Below are 14496 nucleotides of genomic sequence, written 5' to 3' on the forward strand. Positions count from 1 at the left end.
ATATTGTGGTGAATAATTTAGGAAGACTCAACATTAGCCTTGGGCCTACACACACATGTGCATGCCACATACACAGACATGTGCAAAAGTGTATTGTATAAAAATACTTTGAATGAAATTTTATAACCTCCCTGAGTAGTTAGAGGCAATTGACAGTTATTGGGGGGAAAGTGTCAGATTCCTCAGTGGTGGAGCCACCAGTAAACTTCCCTTCCTTATGTAAAAGTATTTCACTCATGCTCATTCAAGCAGCCCAGATTAAATACAATGGGATGTGTGTGCTTAAACACAACATGTACACACACGCACACACACAGAAAGAAAGAAAATTAAAGATGAAAGTAGAAGGGGAGGAATTTGTTGGGAAGAAGAAAAGTTGAGTGGGAGAGGGAGGGGGATATGATAATGGGAATATGATTAAAGACATAGGTATGGATGAAATTTAGGAAGAATAAATAAAATTCAGAAAAAAGTAAAAACCTATTTGTTACTCACTTTGTGTGGGGAAAAAGGAATGGTGTATGTAGTTACTTAGCCCAAGGAAAATCTGAGTTGCTGGGTAAGTCCACTAACTTAGTGCTTTTAGAATTTTCAGAGCTTTGCAGTTGCCCTTGTGAATTGTTGCATTTTGAAAGGTGTTTGTTATTTTTACACTACATTATCCATTGATTCATTCAGCAAACATTTGTTGATGATCTACAATAATTCCATGCCCATTTCTAGGCACCGGGTATCAAAGAACAATAACAACAATGGTGCATTTCCTGCTCTTGGAATCTAAATTCTGTAAAGCAGGATCTGGGGAGTTCTTGCTTTTTCATATGAGTTAAAGGAGACCTTTGAAGGTTGAACATGAATGGAAACATGAAGAAGCAAGAGACTGGGTCGTACGCATACCTTAGAGAAGAGCACTTAGGGCTCATGGAATAGCAGGACAAGGCTGCAGGGTTTAGAAATGCCTCATTAGTTGAAAAAGAACATGGCTGGGGCAAAGTATATGGAAGACAATATGGTGAGGGATGAAATTGAGAAATACCATGTGGGACTTTTAGGAAAGTCATATAAAGGTTTTGAGTGGGTCAGTTAGTGTCATGAATTAAGTAACACCAACAAGAAATCCTCCAACTGTGCACAGGGGAAAGCAGAGTGAGAGACATAAAGACAGTTTGTGGAGGTCACAGTGAGATCTCACAGTGATTTTGGATCTATGTAATTTAATAATAGTTTTAAGAGGTAGTTTGGATTCGGGATATATTTGGAAATTAGAAAGAACTAGGTTTCCTAGTAGATTAATGGCAAGGCATAGCTGTAAAGTGAGGCATCAAAATACATGGTCTGTGCATTTGCTTGAAATTGCCATTTCCTAAGACGAGGCTTTGGTGGCAAGAACACATAAACACTGGAGGTAAGGAAAATCAAGAATGTTGGATTTCTTCTGCACTTCACTGCATATGGCATCCAGGGGAGGTGTAGAACAGATAGGTGTCCATATCTGGCAGTGAGGAGATGTACAGGTTAGAAAGAGGCTTTTGGGATTCTAAACATGTAGAGAATATCAAAAGCTCATGGTTGTGTTAAGAAATAATGTGGGCAGGGGAGTTAAGGGATATTTGTAAGCTGAGGAGATGAAAAGGAGTAAAAAAGTCAAACAAAACTACCTGAGATTGGAAAATCAAGTTAAGTGATTCCCAGAAGAAAATGGAAGAAGGAAGTGGTTTTTAAAGAAGACACCATTGCTAACCCTTTCATATGTTACTGATGGGTCTTGCATCAACCATTTAGCAAGGTGAAAAATGTTTATGAGTGTTAGGATGGAAAAATTGCTGTGTATTCAAACAAAATATAAGCATCTGCTTTAGAAAAGTTTGTAGTAAAGTATCATAGAGAATTTGATCTCGAAATAGATTTTTTTATTGTAGCTCAGGCTGATGATAACCTGCTGCCTCAGCCTCCTGAGAGTTGGGATTATAGCCATGTGCCACCAAGGACAGCTGAAAACAAAGAATTTGATGAAGTCAGTAATATAAGGAGTATAGGAGCAATGCCTTGAATAAAAGGGAGCAATCTGTACTACTCACAAAAGTAATAGAAAGCTCATTTGCAATAAGAGTATGAGAGTTCAGATGATAGTGGTGAGCAGAGTGGGTAGACTGCACAGAAGCTCTCCTGGTCGCCGTTTCCTGTGTGCAATAAGTTGTAAGTGTTTGAGGACAAAGGCGCACTGGGGAACAGTCCTCTGAGACAGGGGAACCGAATGTAGGAAGGAGTAATGCTTCCTCTGAGGTTGCTGGGCACAGCCAGCTAGCTTGGTATATGGACTTCTAACATGTTCTAACAAGGTTAGATGGAGTCAATTTTAAGTTGGTTTTTATCTAGACTTGGGATTTTGTTTGAAATACAGTGGGCAGAGTTTGAAGTTATGTAAAAGGATAATTTCAATGACTTTGTGATTAAATGTAAGCTGAATATGGGGCTGAGGGCCAATATAATTGTTTCAGTGAGTGGTTTTAGATATCCATAGGATCAAAAATGACTGGTGTTTCTTCCTATTTTCCTATGTATATATGCTATGCACATCATGCGTATCCTGTACATAGGCATGAAGACATGGGGGTCCTGTAGATAGGAAAGAAATGGAAAGAAGTGCATGGGGCTTTTCATTTCTTCATCTAATTAAGCTAATTATTAAAAATATACTAAAAAAAAGGGGAAGTTGATAATAAAGTACCATATCATCTTATATATAGTTGTGATTGTACGTTATATGTTTGATCTGTGAATAAAATTTTCATTTTCATTTGTTTTCTATGCTTTGCATTTTCATATTTTAATTTTCATAATTTATACCATTGAGTAATGCTTTTTTAATATGTAAAGTTTCATGATTTCTATTTTATCACTGTGCTGTAAAGATTATTTTGTAAGTTTAAATAAAATGTCTTGTTTTTCTTAACAGGCACTATTCCATGGAAAGTTTATTGATACTGGTTTCTCCTTACCATTCTACAAGCGTATGCTAAGTAAAAAACTTACTATTAAGGATTTGGAATCTATTGACACTGAATTTTATAACTCCCTTATCTGGATAAGGTTTGAAGATTTCTTTTTCATTGAGGTATTTACTTAAAACCCATTTGTATACTTTGTTTGTGTGCACACTCACATGCTATTTTTTTTATCCAGAGACAACAACATTGAAGAATGTGGCTTAGAAATGTATTTTTCTGTTGACATGGAGATTCTAGGGAAAGTTACTTCACATGATCTGAAATTGGGAGGTTCCAATATCCTAGTGACTGAAGAAAACAAAGATGAATATATTGGGTAGGTTGATAGATCTTATTGAACTCAGTCTATAGAATTTATAAAATCTAATTATAAATCTCCAATATATACACCCTTAATTTTATTAGTTTTTACCCTTTGGAAAACTCTTATCAGATTCTTGCTCTGCTAGGGCCTGATCCTTGTGCTCTAAAGCCGATCCACATCTCCCATCCCAAATTTCTTGAAATAAAAGAAATGTGTGTCATCCTTCCCTTTCCCATTGCATTTGCAGCAGGCATTCCCCTTCTGCCCAGGTCAGAAGACATGAGAACATTGGTGCTGAAAAGGGACTTTGCAATCTTCAAAATCTCAAAAGGAAAAAAATTATATATTCTCCCTCATATGTGGATCCTAGCTGGTTTTGTGTGTTTGTGTGTGTGTTCGTGTGAAGTGCACATGCAGGCACAGTGTAACATGGAGAAAGGAGAACAGCAAAGGGTGGATGTTAGGTGATAATAAGGAAAGACTGAATGTAGGTTATTGACACTTGATTCATGAAGGAGGATATAAACCTTATTGTTTTTCTAGTTCTAAGTCTGTTGAGGCTGTTTCATTTTTTGATGATGGATAGATGCATACAAATATGTTCAATAGTGAAAACATAAAATCCAGTGAAAGTTAATTGAGATGTATATACTTGAGGTCTGGATAATTTTGGTGTGTGGACTTTTTTAAATTTCTAAGTTCTTTATAATAAAATTTGAATTGAAAAAAAGTGTCTTTGCAAAAACTGTGTAGCCTGTTTGTTTCTAGGTGAAGGGACTGAGGCTACACTAGGAGTGGGCAAAATCACATCTGGAAACTGTCCTTTCACGGTCAGTCATTCCGTGCTGCATTCCCACCCTGAAAATGCTACCATTCTTTAAACTGGTACCTAATAAATGTTTCATTGGCCTATATTCAGTGTGAATGGTACTGGGTTTTATAAAGAAGTTTCAAGTTATCCTGAACTTTGACTATATTCAGTGTTCCATTTCCTCCTCTTGGCCTCACTGCCTTCTACTATTCTCCTTCTTTCCCTAGTCCCTTTTATGTTTTCATGTCACACATGACAGCTAGAAAATTGGCTCAGCAGTTAAGAGCATTTGCTGCTCTTGTAGAAGACCCAGGTTGGTTCCCAGCACCCACATGGTAGTTCACAACCATATGTCACTCCAGTTCCAGGAGATCTGACTTGCAGGTACCAGGTATTCACATGGTGCACATACATATATGCAGGCAAAATACCCATATACATAAAAGAAAAATACATGTTTGAAGAAAAATTATGGACTTATATATCTTTATAAAATCTGGGATTCACAAGTAAAAGCATGAAATACTTGTTTTTCTAAATCTAGTTTATTTCACTTAATATAATCATCTCTAATTTTATCTATTGTCGTCAGATTGAGTTTATATATAATTACATCATTTCCCTCTTACCTTCCCTCACTTCAAACCCTCTCCCATGTATCTCTGCTTTCAAATTCATAGCCTCCTTTTTTCACTAATGTTTTATGTGTATATGTTTATACATATATATTCCTAAATATAATCTGTTCAGTCTATAACGTTAGTTATATGGGTATTTTCAGGGCTGTTTGGTTTTTAGATAAGTATGCTTTTTCTTGAGAATAGTACTATTTTTTGTTTTTACTAATTATCATAGTAGCAAGGCAGATGGCACTCTCATCAGCAGTATGTAAGAACTCTCTTTTCTCTGCTCCCTGGCTAGCATTTGTTGTTTTTTCTGTGGCAGCTATTCTGGGGTCAGATGGTCTCTGTGTAGTTTTAATTTGCATTCTGTGATGACTAGTGATATTGAACATTCTTAGGGTTTTTTGGCTATTTGTATGTCATCTTTCAAGAACTACCCATTCATTAGACAAAAGTCAAGTGGCTTTGTAACTCTAGGGCCTGTAATTTGTTGAATTGATCCACATGTCTGTTTTATTTTTCTGACTGTGGTTCTGTTTAAATTGTCCTTTTTGTTATAGACTGCCAGGCTGTCTAGGGTATTTTGTATTTCCCTACAAATTTTAGGGTGTTTTTCTAAGTTTTTTTTTCAGAATGTCATTGGAATGTTGACGAGGTTTCCACTCTGTATCTTGCTTTTGATAGTGTAGCTATTTCCATGCTCCTAATTCAGCTGTTCCATGAATATGGGTGGCTTCTCTCTTCTGTCTTCTTCAGATTCCTTCTGTGGTGTTTTAATATCTTCACTACAGAGGTTTTCACTTTCTGGATTAGATTTATTCCTAAGATTTATGTTCTGTCTATCATGAATGTGATTATTTTCCTAATTTCTTTCTCATTACTGGCATGTTCATTACTGGTGTGTAGAAACACTGTTAAATGATTTCTATAAAAATTATTAATAACTGATTTATATATGTGTCTTGATTTTGTACTATTACTTTGCTGAACATGTTTGTTAGTTCTAAGAGTTTTCTCACGTGGAGTCTTCAGCATTCGTCATATACAGAATCATATTGCCTGCCAGGGGAAATAATATGACTTGTTCCTGCTTGTGCCTTTGTTTCTTTCTTTCCTTATTACCTTGGCAAAGACTCAAGTGGTATACTAAGTATAAGTAAGCACCTTGTCTTGACCCTGCTCAGAAACGCATTGAGGTTCTTCTGCATTTCCTGCAATGGCTATAGATTTGTCAGATACAGCCTTCACGATGTTGGTGCATACTTCTAGATTCTTCGGGGCTTTTGTTGAAGGATTGTACATCGTCAAAGGCCTTTTCTCCATCTTCTGAAATCCCATGTGATTTCTAGCCTGTAATCTCAGAGTCTCAGTCCCTCTCTCATGTGTGTGTGTTTGTGTATATCTGTCAGTTTGTCTATCCTTTTGAAGTTTTGGTATCAGATGATAACTGTCTTTGTAAAATGACTGATGGACTTCTATTTTATGGACTACTTTGAGGAACACTGATGTTAGTTCTGTAAGTGTGAATCCATATAGGCCTCAGCCATTTTACTTAGAAGATACTTTATTACACTTTCGATCTCACTGCTTTTTCTAGATCTATTTAAGTTGTTTATGTACTTTTTATATAATTGTGGTAGATCATATGTGTCAGGAAATATATTATTTCTTCTATATTTTCCTTTTATTGGAATATGGAAGAGGTATATGGGAGATTTTGGAGGGGTGAAAGGGAAGGGAGAAATGTTATAATTAAATTATAATCTCAAAAACATGAAAGTAAAAGAGGTAGAATGAATTTGTTAATGGAAAAGCATGTTAACCCTAAAATCACATATATGCATTCATATATGCTTATTGTGCGCATACATTTGGGAAGTATATTTTGAAAAAGAGAAGGAATTTAAGGCTTTTTTAGTGTTTTTTCCTTTAGCTTCATATATAAATGACCTATTTTCAAATACTGTCTTTATTTTCAGTTTAATGACAGAATGGCGTTTTTCTCGAGGAGTACAAGAACAGACCAAAGCTTTCCTTGATGGGTTTAATGAAGTTGTTCCCCTTCAGTGGCTACAGTACTTTGATGAAAAAGAATTGGAGGTTAGGCTCTTTATTATTTGATAGCAGGGAATGCTGATGTGGGAATGGCTGGATTTTGTGTCGTCGTTCCCCCCCCCCCCCCCCACCTCTCCTCTCTATGGTCAGTGTTGTTTGTTCCTTTGTTTAAGACAGGGTCTGCTTCTGTTCAGACTGGCCTTAAAATCCTAATCCTCCTGCTTCAGCCTCTGTAGTCTTCATGTGCCAGTGCTGATCCCCCATGTTTGGCTTCTTTTATGCTTGTACTCAAGGTTCATACATTTGTGTGTAATACTGAATTTTCTCATTTCTCTAAATGTATCTGGCATTGAATGTGTCTTATGTTTCGTGATGTTTTAAGAACAATGGTGTTGCCAGGCGGCATTGGCACTCAGGAGGCAGAGCAGATAGATCTCTGAGTTCAAGACCAGCCTAGTCTACAGAGCGAGATCCAGGACAGACACCAAAACTACACAGAGAAACTCGGTCTGGAAAAACCAAAAACAATAACAACAAAAAAATCAATGGTGTCACCTGTTAAGGGTCATAAAACAGGATTTGATCACTATTAATAATTTAGAGCAGTTTCAGCAATCTTCATTTAGTAATGACTTAACCTGAACAATGAGATTTTTAAATGACTTCTTAGTGGTCCTGACTGCATGTAAGTAAGAATGGGAATGCATCAGAAGTGGTTTTGTTTATGTAGGGTAAAATACATGTAAATCTTACCACTTCAATGATTTTTAAGTATGCAGTTCAATAATATTAAGTATGACTGCATCATTATACATCACATCAAGTCTTCGGAATTCTTCCGTCTTATAAAATTGGGACTCTACACACATGAAGCACAAAGCCTCGTGTCCCCCTACTTTATTTTTATTATTCTGACTGTTTAAATCTCCTATAAATGAAATCATGTCATCTTTGTGTTTTTATGACTGCTTATGTCACTACCATAATGTCCTCAATGTAGCATATTTCAAATGTATACATTTTGATTTATGGCATCTAAGCAAATCTAGAAACAGAGCACAACATGAATTGTCAAATATTTTCAGTGGGAAAAGGGAAACCCCTTTCAATAAATAATGTTGAAGCAATTGGATATCCATGTGAAAGAAAGTTAACTTTGGCCACTACCTCAGCCCAGAAACAAAGATGAATTTTAAATGAATATTAAGTGTAAACATGAAAACCTAAAATAAAACAAGAGAGTAGTGGCCTAAATGAAATCCTACTTTGGATAATGTTGGTAATTTCTCAGGTTATAATGTTAAATGTATGTCTTCCTCTTGCCCTAGCAAATCTTCCATTAGGTACTTACCTATGAAAATGAAATGTGTGTTTATACAAACACCTGCAGGTAAATATAAATATTCATGATATAGGTAGAAGTTGTTTACAGAGAATTTTTTTTAACACTGTAAAGAAAACAGCCTGACTTCATCAAAAGTAAAAATTCTGTGCTTTAAAAGACACTATTAAGGAATTAAAAAGGCTAGGCTTGGTGCAGATACTGATAGTCCCAGCACTGAGAGGATTGGTTGAGGATTGCCAATAGTTTTAGGTCCTTAGGCTAGCTGGGTATATGTGGTGAGTTCCACAACCCCCTACTTTCCACCAGGACTACAGAGTGAGACCCTGCCTCAGGAAGGAGGGAAAAGAAAACACCAACACACTGGCAGAAACTACCAGGACAAACTATTCTACACAAAATATATTTTCAGAAACTCCTATAAATAATACAAAGACAAACAAACAAACAACCTCCCCTGCACCCCCCCTCCCCCCAGTCTTTGTTGTGGCTGATAGCGTGCTTCTTCCCCCAGGTTATGCTGTGTGGTATGCAGGAGGTTGACTTGGCAGACTGGCAGAGAAACACTGTTTACCGACATTATACAAGAAACAGCAAGCAAATTATTTGGTTTTGGCAGGTATTTGCTTTATCTTTTTTGAGACAAATCATTTGAAGAAAAAGTTTTCTCATAAAATGTGGTCTTAAAGTAGTTTTTATTTTTGAGAGTGCTTTTGGACCTGTGTTTTAGCCTTCCAATTCTTTCACTATTTTCTAAATGGAGATAAGATTAGTCTTTAGTGGTATCACAACTATTCTATGAATTCTGCATGTTTCTAGAAGAGGGTGTGTTGGGTTTTGTCTGGCTGGTTTGAATTTGTTGGGCTGTCCATTGAGATAGGGTCTTCCTGATAACCCAGGCTGGTCATGAATTTGCTTTCCTCTTGCACCAGCTCATTCAGTGCTGCCAGGTGTATGTTTCTAATGATACTGTTAATGTGGGTATTTAATTCTTCTGAAAGTGATAATCTGCTAAAGAATTGGAATAATTCAGATAGTAATACACAAGAATGACTATTTTTTCCTACTATGTTTTGGCTTAAACTGTGATCAGGTAGGTCGCAGAACATCCAAGTGCACCATTCTAATATTTAAGCACTTTTTTTTTTTTTTTCAAAGACAGGGTTTCTCTGTGTAGCCCTGGCTGTCCTGAAACTCAATCTGTAGATTAGGCTGGCCTTGAATTCACAGAGACCTGCCTGCTTCTGCCTCTTGAGTGCTGGGATTAAAGGTGTGAGCCACCACTACCTAGCTATTTAAGCACATTTTTTGAGAGACATTTTGTTTTGCTTTGTTTTATATGTTGAAGATTTTAAATCTCTAATCCTGGGATATTCTTTCTATAACTGTTTTACTAATTATAACTCAACTGAGCAACTTAAAGATTGGACTTCTGGCAATTTTCACACTCAGGTGAAAAGCTGGGTATTATAGTATCATGAGGAGATTTTCCTAAAGGTACTTCTTTTTATAGGAATGAATCTCATTAGTTCATTATATTTTAATGTATAGACCCTTCTGGGAACCTGTCTTAAATATTCATCAATATGTACAAAATGGCATACACCAAAGTGCTTAATGCAATAATTGTATGTTAACAGAACTCAATTGTCTACCAGGAGAGGATTGAATGAACTGTAACATTTATTTTCTGTATGTATCTATAGGATATGAATATACCATCTCTGAAAAAGGTAGGAAGGGAGGGGAAGAGCAGCTTAGTAGTTGGAGGCCAAGCTGAGAAAGCATTTAAGAAATACTAGTGTCTGTTTCTCCTGTTTACACAGGAGTAAGTCTGCTTTCAAGATGAAATACAGAAATGCAGACTAGACAGTGTGCACAGGTGTTCCTTTGCACCCTTTCCTGTCTCCTTACACTTTAAAGACCTTATATTTGGACATGTGTCTAAATAACCTAGGAACTTGAAGTCATAGAAACCCAATGAGTATTTGTATTTCTGAACTGTTTGATTTAGGTAAAATGGTGAGGTTTATGTCAGAGCTGGTAATAAAATGTGTTTCCCATGTCTTGATGGTATTGTGGCATTTGAATCCAGTAGGAAAAACCAGAGACAGACTCAATTCAAATTTAAATTAAATGAGTTTATTCTTATTGCTAACAGAAGGATGGCAGTGTTAGAACCAAACAGTATGCCATGCAGAAGGGGCGGCGTTAATGTGTGGTTTTAAGGCAAATATCAGAAAGGCATGTATCACAACTATCCAGGGAATCCACAGCTGGGCAGGAAAATTGTTTTACTTCCCCAGTTGTTTACTTTCCTCCATATAGTAATAAAAAGACCGTTTCATCCCCTTTCCCATAGCAACAAGCAGGTTTTACAGAAAAAAAGGCAGCTGTTAATACCTCACAGCCCATGACTATTCTTACCACACCTGCAGGCCACTAGGATCTCCCAGGTGTCCCAGAGCAAAAGGTCAGCAGCCCTTCAGAGATGCCTGGCTCCATATTACATTTGTTTAGTCATCACAGTGGACTTGTGTAAATTATTACTGAGGTCTGAGCACTCTAATAACTGAGATAGAGCAGTTCATTTTTGGACAGGCAGAAAACACAGTGCCATCAGTTTAGAGCTGGCTTTCACATCCTCACAATGGACTGTGTGCCTCAGCACAGTTCTATGCAAAGTTTTCAATCTGGATTAGCAAAGCTTCTTTTGTTTAACTAAATTGTTACATTAGCTACTTTCTCCTTACTATGACCAGATTCTTGACAAATTCTTGACCCACAGTTTTAACAGTACCAGCCATCACAGCAAAGCATGATGTTAAGAGCAGCTACAGCAGTGACCTTGGGAGCATGTTCATAGGTATGCAGATCAGGAAGTAGAGATGGCCTGCTCCCATTTCTTTTTATTCAGTCTGGGACCTAGCCCTTGGCATAATGCCTCCCACATTTAGGTGAGAGTCTTTATCCTTCACTTAATCCTGTCTGGAACACCTCAGAGACACACCCAAAGCTTGTGCCTCTCTAAGGCTTTAGGCTTTTAATTAATCCAGTCAAGTCCATAATGAAAATTAGCCACTACCTGTGTATTTCCTATTTGAAAGAAGCCTTTTTGTTCTCAAACTGCCCTCTTAAGTTGCTGACTTTGTTATATTCAAACCAACCCATTCATTATCTGCCATTCATATTCCTCTTCCAAAAGAAGTTAACTTGTCAGCAAATGTCTATTTTGGAGACATCTTTAGTGTTGCAGATACTAGTGAAGGGCATAGAAAGTTTGTAAAATGCTTAATAGCAGAAAATACCACAGAGAAAAGCAGTGGGTAAGTGTTCATTTGTTTTTGTAGCTGAAAAGGAAGTAGTTGACATAGCTTACCAGTAGTTTAGGGCTCAATGAGACCAGAGTTCAAATGTTCTACTTTTTAGCAGTTTGAAGAAACAAATTACTTAAACTATAGGCCTCCCTTTTCTTGCATGTATGGTGAGATTACTAATGACTGCAGCTGCCTTATAGATTGTTGTGATGTCTAAGTAAATGAGAAACGCATGTCACAGTGCTTAACACCAGCTCTCAGGAAGAGAGACAAGTGTACCTCTTAGAGACATTACTGTCGGCAAGTGACTTAAGATTTTGAAGCTTCTTGTTTATTTCCCTTTTGTATGAATGTTGTAATAGTGGCTGGTTGTAGTTTTATTGTGAGGGTTAATTGATGTGAGATCTACAGTGCACCTAAGTGGTAGTATTACACTTTTATTGCATTTCTTGAACCAGTGTCAGTGTTCATTTTTTTTTTAACATTTTCACCTATTTACTGTTCATTATTGATGGGATGTTGACCCTTATTTTATATTAAAGTACATTTGATTTTGTCATACAGTTTGTGAAAGAGACTGATAATGAAGTAAGAATGCGACTCTTGCAGTTTGTCACTGGAACCTGCCGATTACCTCTAGGAGGATTTGCTGAGCTGATGGGTAAATGCAGATTCACTATAGTTTCTCTGAAGTTAGTTTTGTGTAATAGCTATTAGACATACAGTAGACTTAAATGTAATGACTATTTTGGGGGGGCTATATGTAAGGTTTCTACAATAGAAAAAATCATTGATACCAAAGGCATTTGTGTCTTGGTCACTGTTCTGCCCTGAAGATACACCATGACCATGGGAATTCTTACAAAGGAAAGCATTTAATTGGGGCTTGCTTACAGTTTCAGAGGTTTAGTCCATTGTCATGGCAGGGAGCATGGCAGCATGTAGGCAGACATGATGCTGGAGGAGTAGCTGAGATTTCTATATTCTTATCCACAGGTAGCAGGAAGAGAAAGACACTGGGCCTACCATAGGCTTTTAAAACCTTAAAGCCCATGCCCAGTGACACACTTCCTCCAAAAAGGCCACACCTCCTAATCCATCTCATCCCTCGTGACCAAGCATTTGATTTTGTGAGCCTGTGGGGGCCATTCTCATTCAAACCACCACAATTTGTGAGATAAAATGGAAGTGTCATCAAAGAGAGCTAGCTACTGCTTTACTCCATAGGGTAATTGCTAGGAAAACAAGATTGTGTAAAATAGTTACCTTTCTCTCCAGGGATGTAATTCTTACTTCAGTATCTCTGCAGCACCAAAAAACTTCTAAGTTCAGAAGTAGACTATAATTATGAAAATTTCAGTTTCCTCTATATCATTCATATAACAGTATGACATGCTTCTGTTAGTTTTAAAGCACCATCAGATAAATATTTTCTTCTCTTATGTTCCTGATTTAGGAAGTAATGGGCCTCAAAAGTTTTGTATTGAAAAAGTTGGCAAAGACACCTGGTTACCAAGAAGCCATACATGGTAAGTTTAAGAATCCTAAACAGGATGGTGAGGGCCAGAGAGTTTTTTGTTTATTTGTTTGTTACCAGGTAAGAGCCATAATAGCTACTTCTTCATTACGTGGTGTTCTGTAACTAAGTGCTCTAAAATGAGTTTGTATAGCTTTAATAGAAATACATGAGAATGTGTCCATTGGTTTAATGAATATTTAGAGTACCCGTTATATAGCAAGTAGGATGGAATTACTCTTTGCATTTTTATGAGTCTTTGTAGGACAGAAAAGATAACAAATAGCTAAAAGGAGAAAAGGGTACTGTAGCAATTGGGAGTGTGCGAGTTGCTTAAGATGTGATGGTGAGCCAAATTCCTTGGAAAGGGTAATATTTAACTTAAGTGTAGTAAATAGCATGCTATGAGGGAAAGTAGAATATTCTTAGAATAAATACTGAAGAAAGCAAAACCCCTGAATCAAGAACTGAAATTTGACTGAAGTGACTGGAACATAGTAAGTCAGAAAAGGTGAACATAATTGACTGACCTGACTGGAACTTAGTGAGTCAGAAAATATGAACATAATTGGAAATACATGATTTAGCCCATATTATTATTGTAATTTGGACTTCCTTATAAGGAAATTTAAAGGCTTAAAAAATTATAACAAATGATGAGATTTAAGAGAAAACCTTTAGTGTAGGCATAACAAAAGTGAGTGAAAGAGAATGCAGAGGAAAGTTACATTGTTCACACCACAAATAATAAGTAGTTCTTTCAGGAGCTCAAAGCTGTTTTCATCCTAAGCCATGATTTGGCTTTTTGTTGCCTTGGTGTTTCTACATGTGCAGAAACAATAGTGTTAAAACTTGTGCCTTAGGACAAATAAAAGCAGGAATGCCAAGCTGTTCTTTGATACTTTTCAAGAACATGTACTTGTCAAAATAAGTAAAGCCAGTGCTTTATGAAGCACTAAGTATTGTTTATTAAATCTTGATGTTTTAATATATGCCTTTTCTAACATTAATACTCAAGTTTATTAACATGTATTCGTTGTATATAGTGATGGGTCTAGTACAGATATCTTCATGTAAATATATCATTTATTTGGCTAAGTTCAACCTCTTTTCCTCCTTTATCCCACCCCCCACAATTTCCATTCATTCTCCCATAGTCTTGCTTCTACTTTTATGTCCTATATACATGAATTATAATGTAGGATATGTAAATGGAAAAGAATATATGATATTTGTCTTTCTAAGTCTTACTTTGCTTAATATGATTATCTGTTTGAATATTTTCTTGCGGATGACATAATTTTATTCTTTGTGGCAGAATAAAACTATTAGTTGATATATGCACCTCATTTTCTTTGTCCATTCATCTGTTTCAAGACCTGTAGGCTGATAGCATAGCTTGCCTTTGTGAATACTTTTGAAACAGAGACTGTAAGAATCACTGTGGCATGTTGATTTAGAGTCCTTTAGGTACATACCTAGGGATGGCATAACCGTGTCATCGTGTGGAAGTTCTACTT

General features: G+C 36.6%; 1 protein-coding gene across 5 annotated transcripts in view; it reads left to right on the forward strand.

The window, feature by feature from the left end:
• The window catches only part of Wwp1 (WW domain containing E3 ubiquitin protein ligase 1), a 121061-nt gene that overhangs the window by 84414 nt on the left and 22151 nt on the right, over nucleotides 1–14496 (forward strand). For all 5 annotated transcript variants that reach the window (XM_037202376.1, XM_028885168.1, XM_028885165.2 and 2 more), the window contains exons 19-24: nucleotides 2957–3090; nucleotides 3184–3324; nucleotides 6726–6846; nucleotides 8658–8762; nucleotides 12025–12121; nucleotides 12917–12989. In XM_037202376.1, the coding sequence (XP_037058271.1) occupies nucleotides 2957–3090; nucleotides 3184–3324; nucleotides 6726–6846; nucleotides 8658–8762; nucleotides 12025–12121; nucleotides 12917–12989 (671 nt within the window). The remainder of the gene's footprint in view (nucleotides 1–2956; nucleotides 3091–3183; nucleotides 3325–6725; nucleotides 6847–8657; nucleotides 8763–12024; nucleotides 12122–12916; nucleotides 12990–14496) is intronic.

The sequence above is a fragment of the Peromyscus leucopus genome, chromosome 2, assembly GCF_004664715.2.
Source record: "Peromyscus leucopus breed LL Stock chromosome 2, UCI_PerLeu_2.1, whole genome shotgun sequence".
In the NCBI taxonomy this organism is placed as follows: Eukaryota; Metazoa; Chordata; class Mammalia; order Rodentia; family Cricetidae; genus Peromyscus; species Peromyscus leucopus.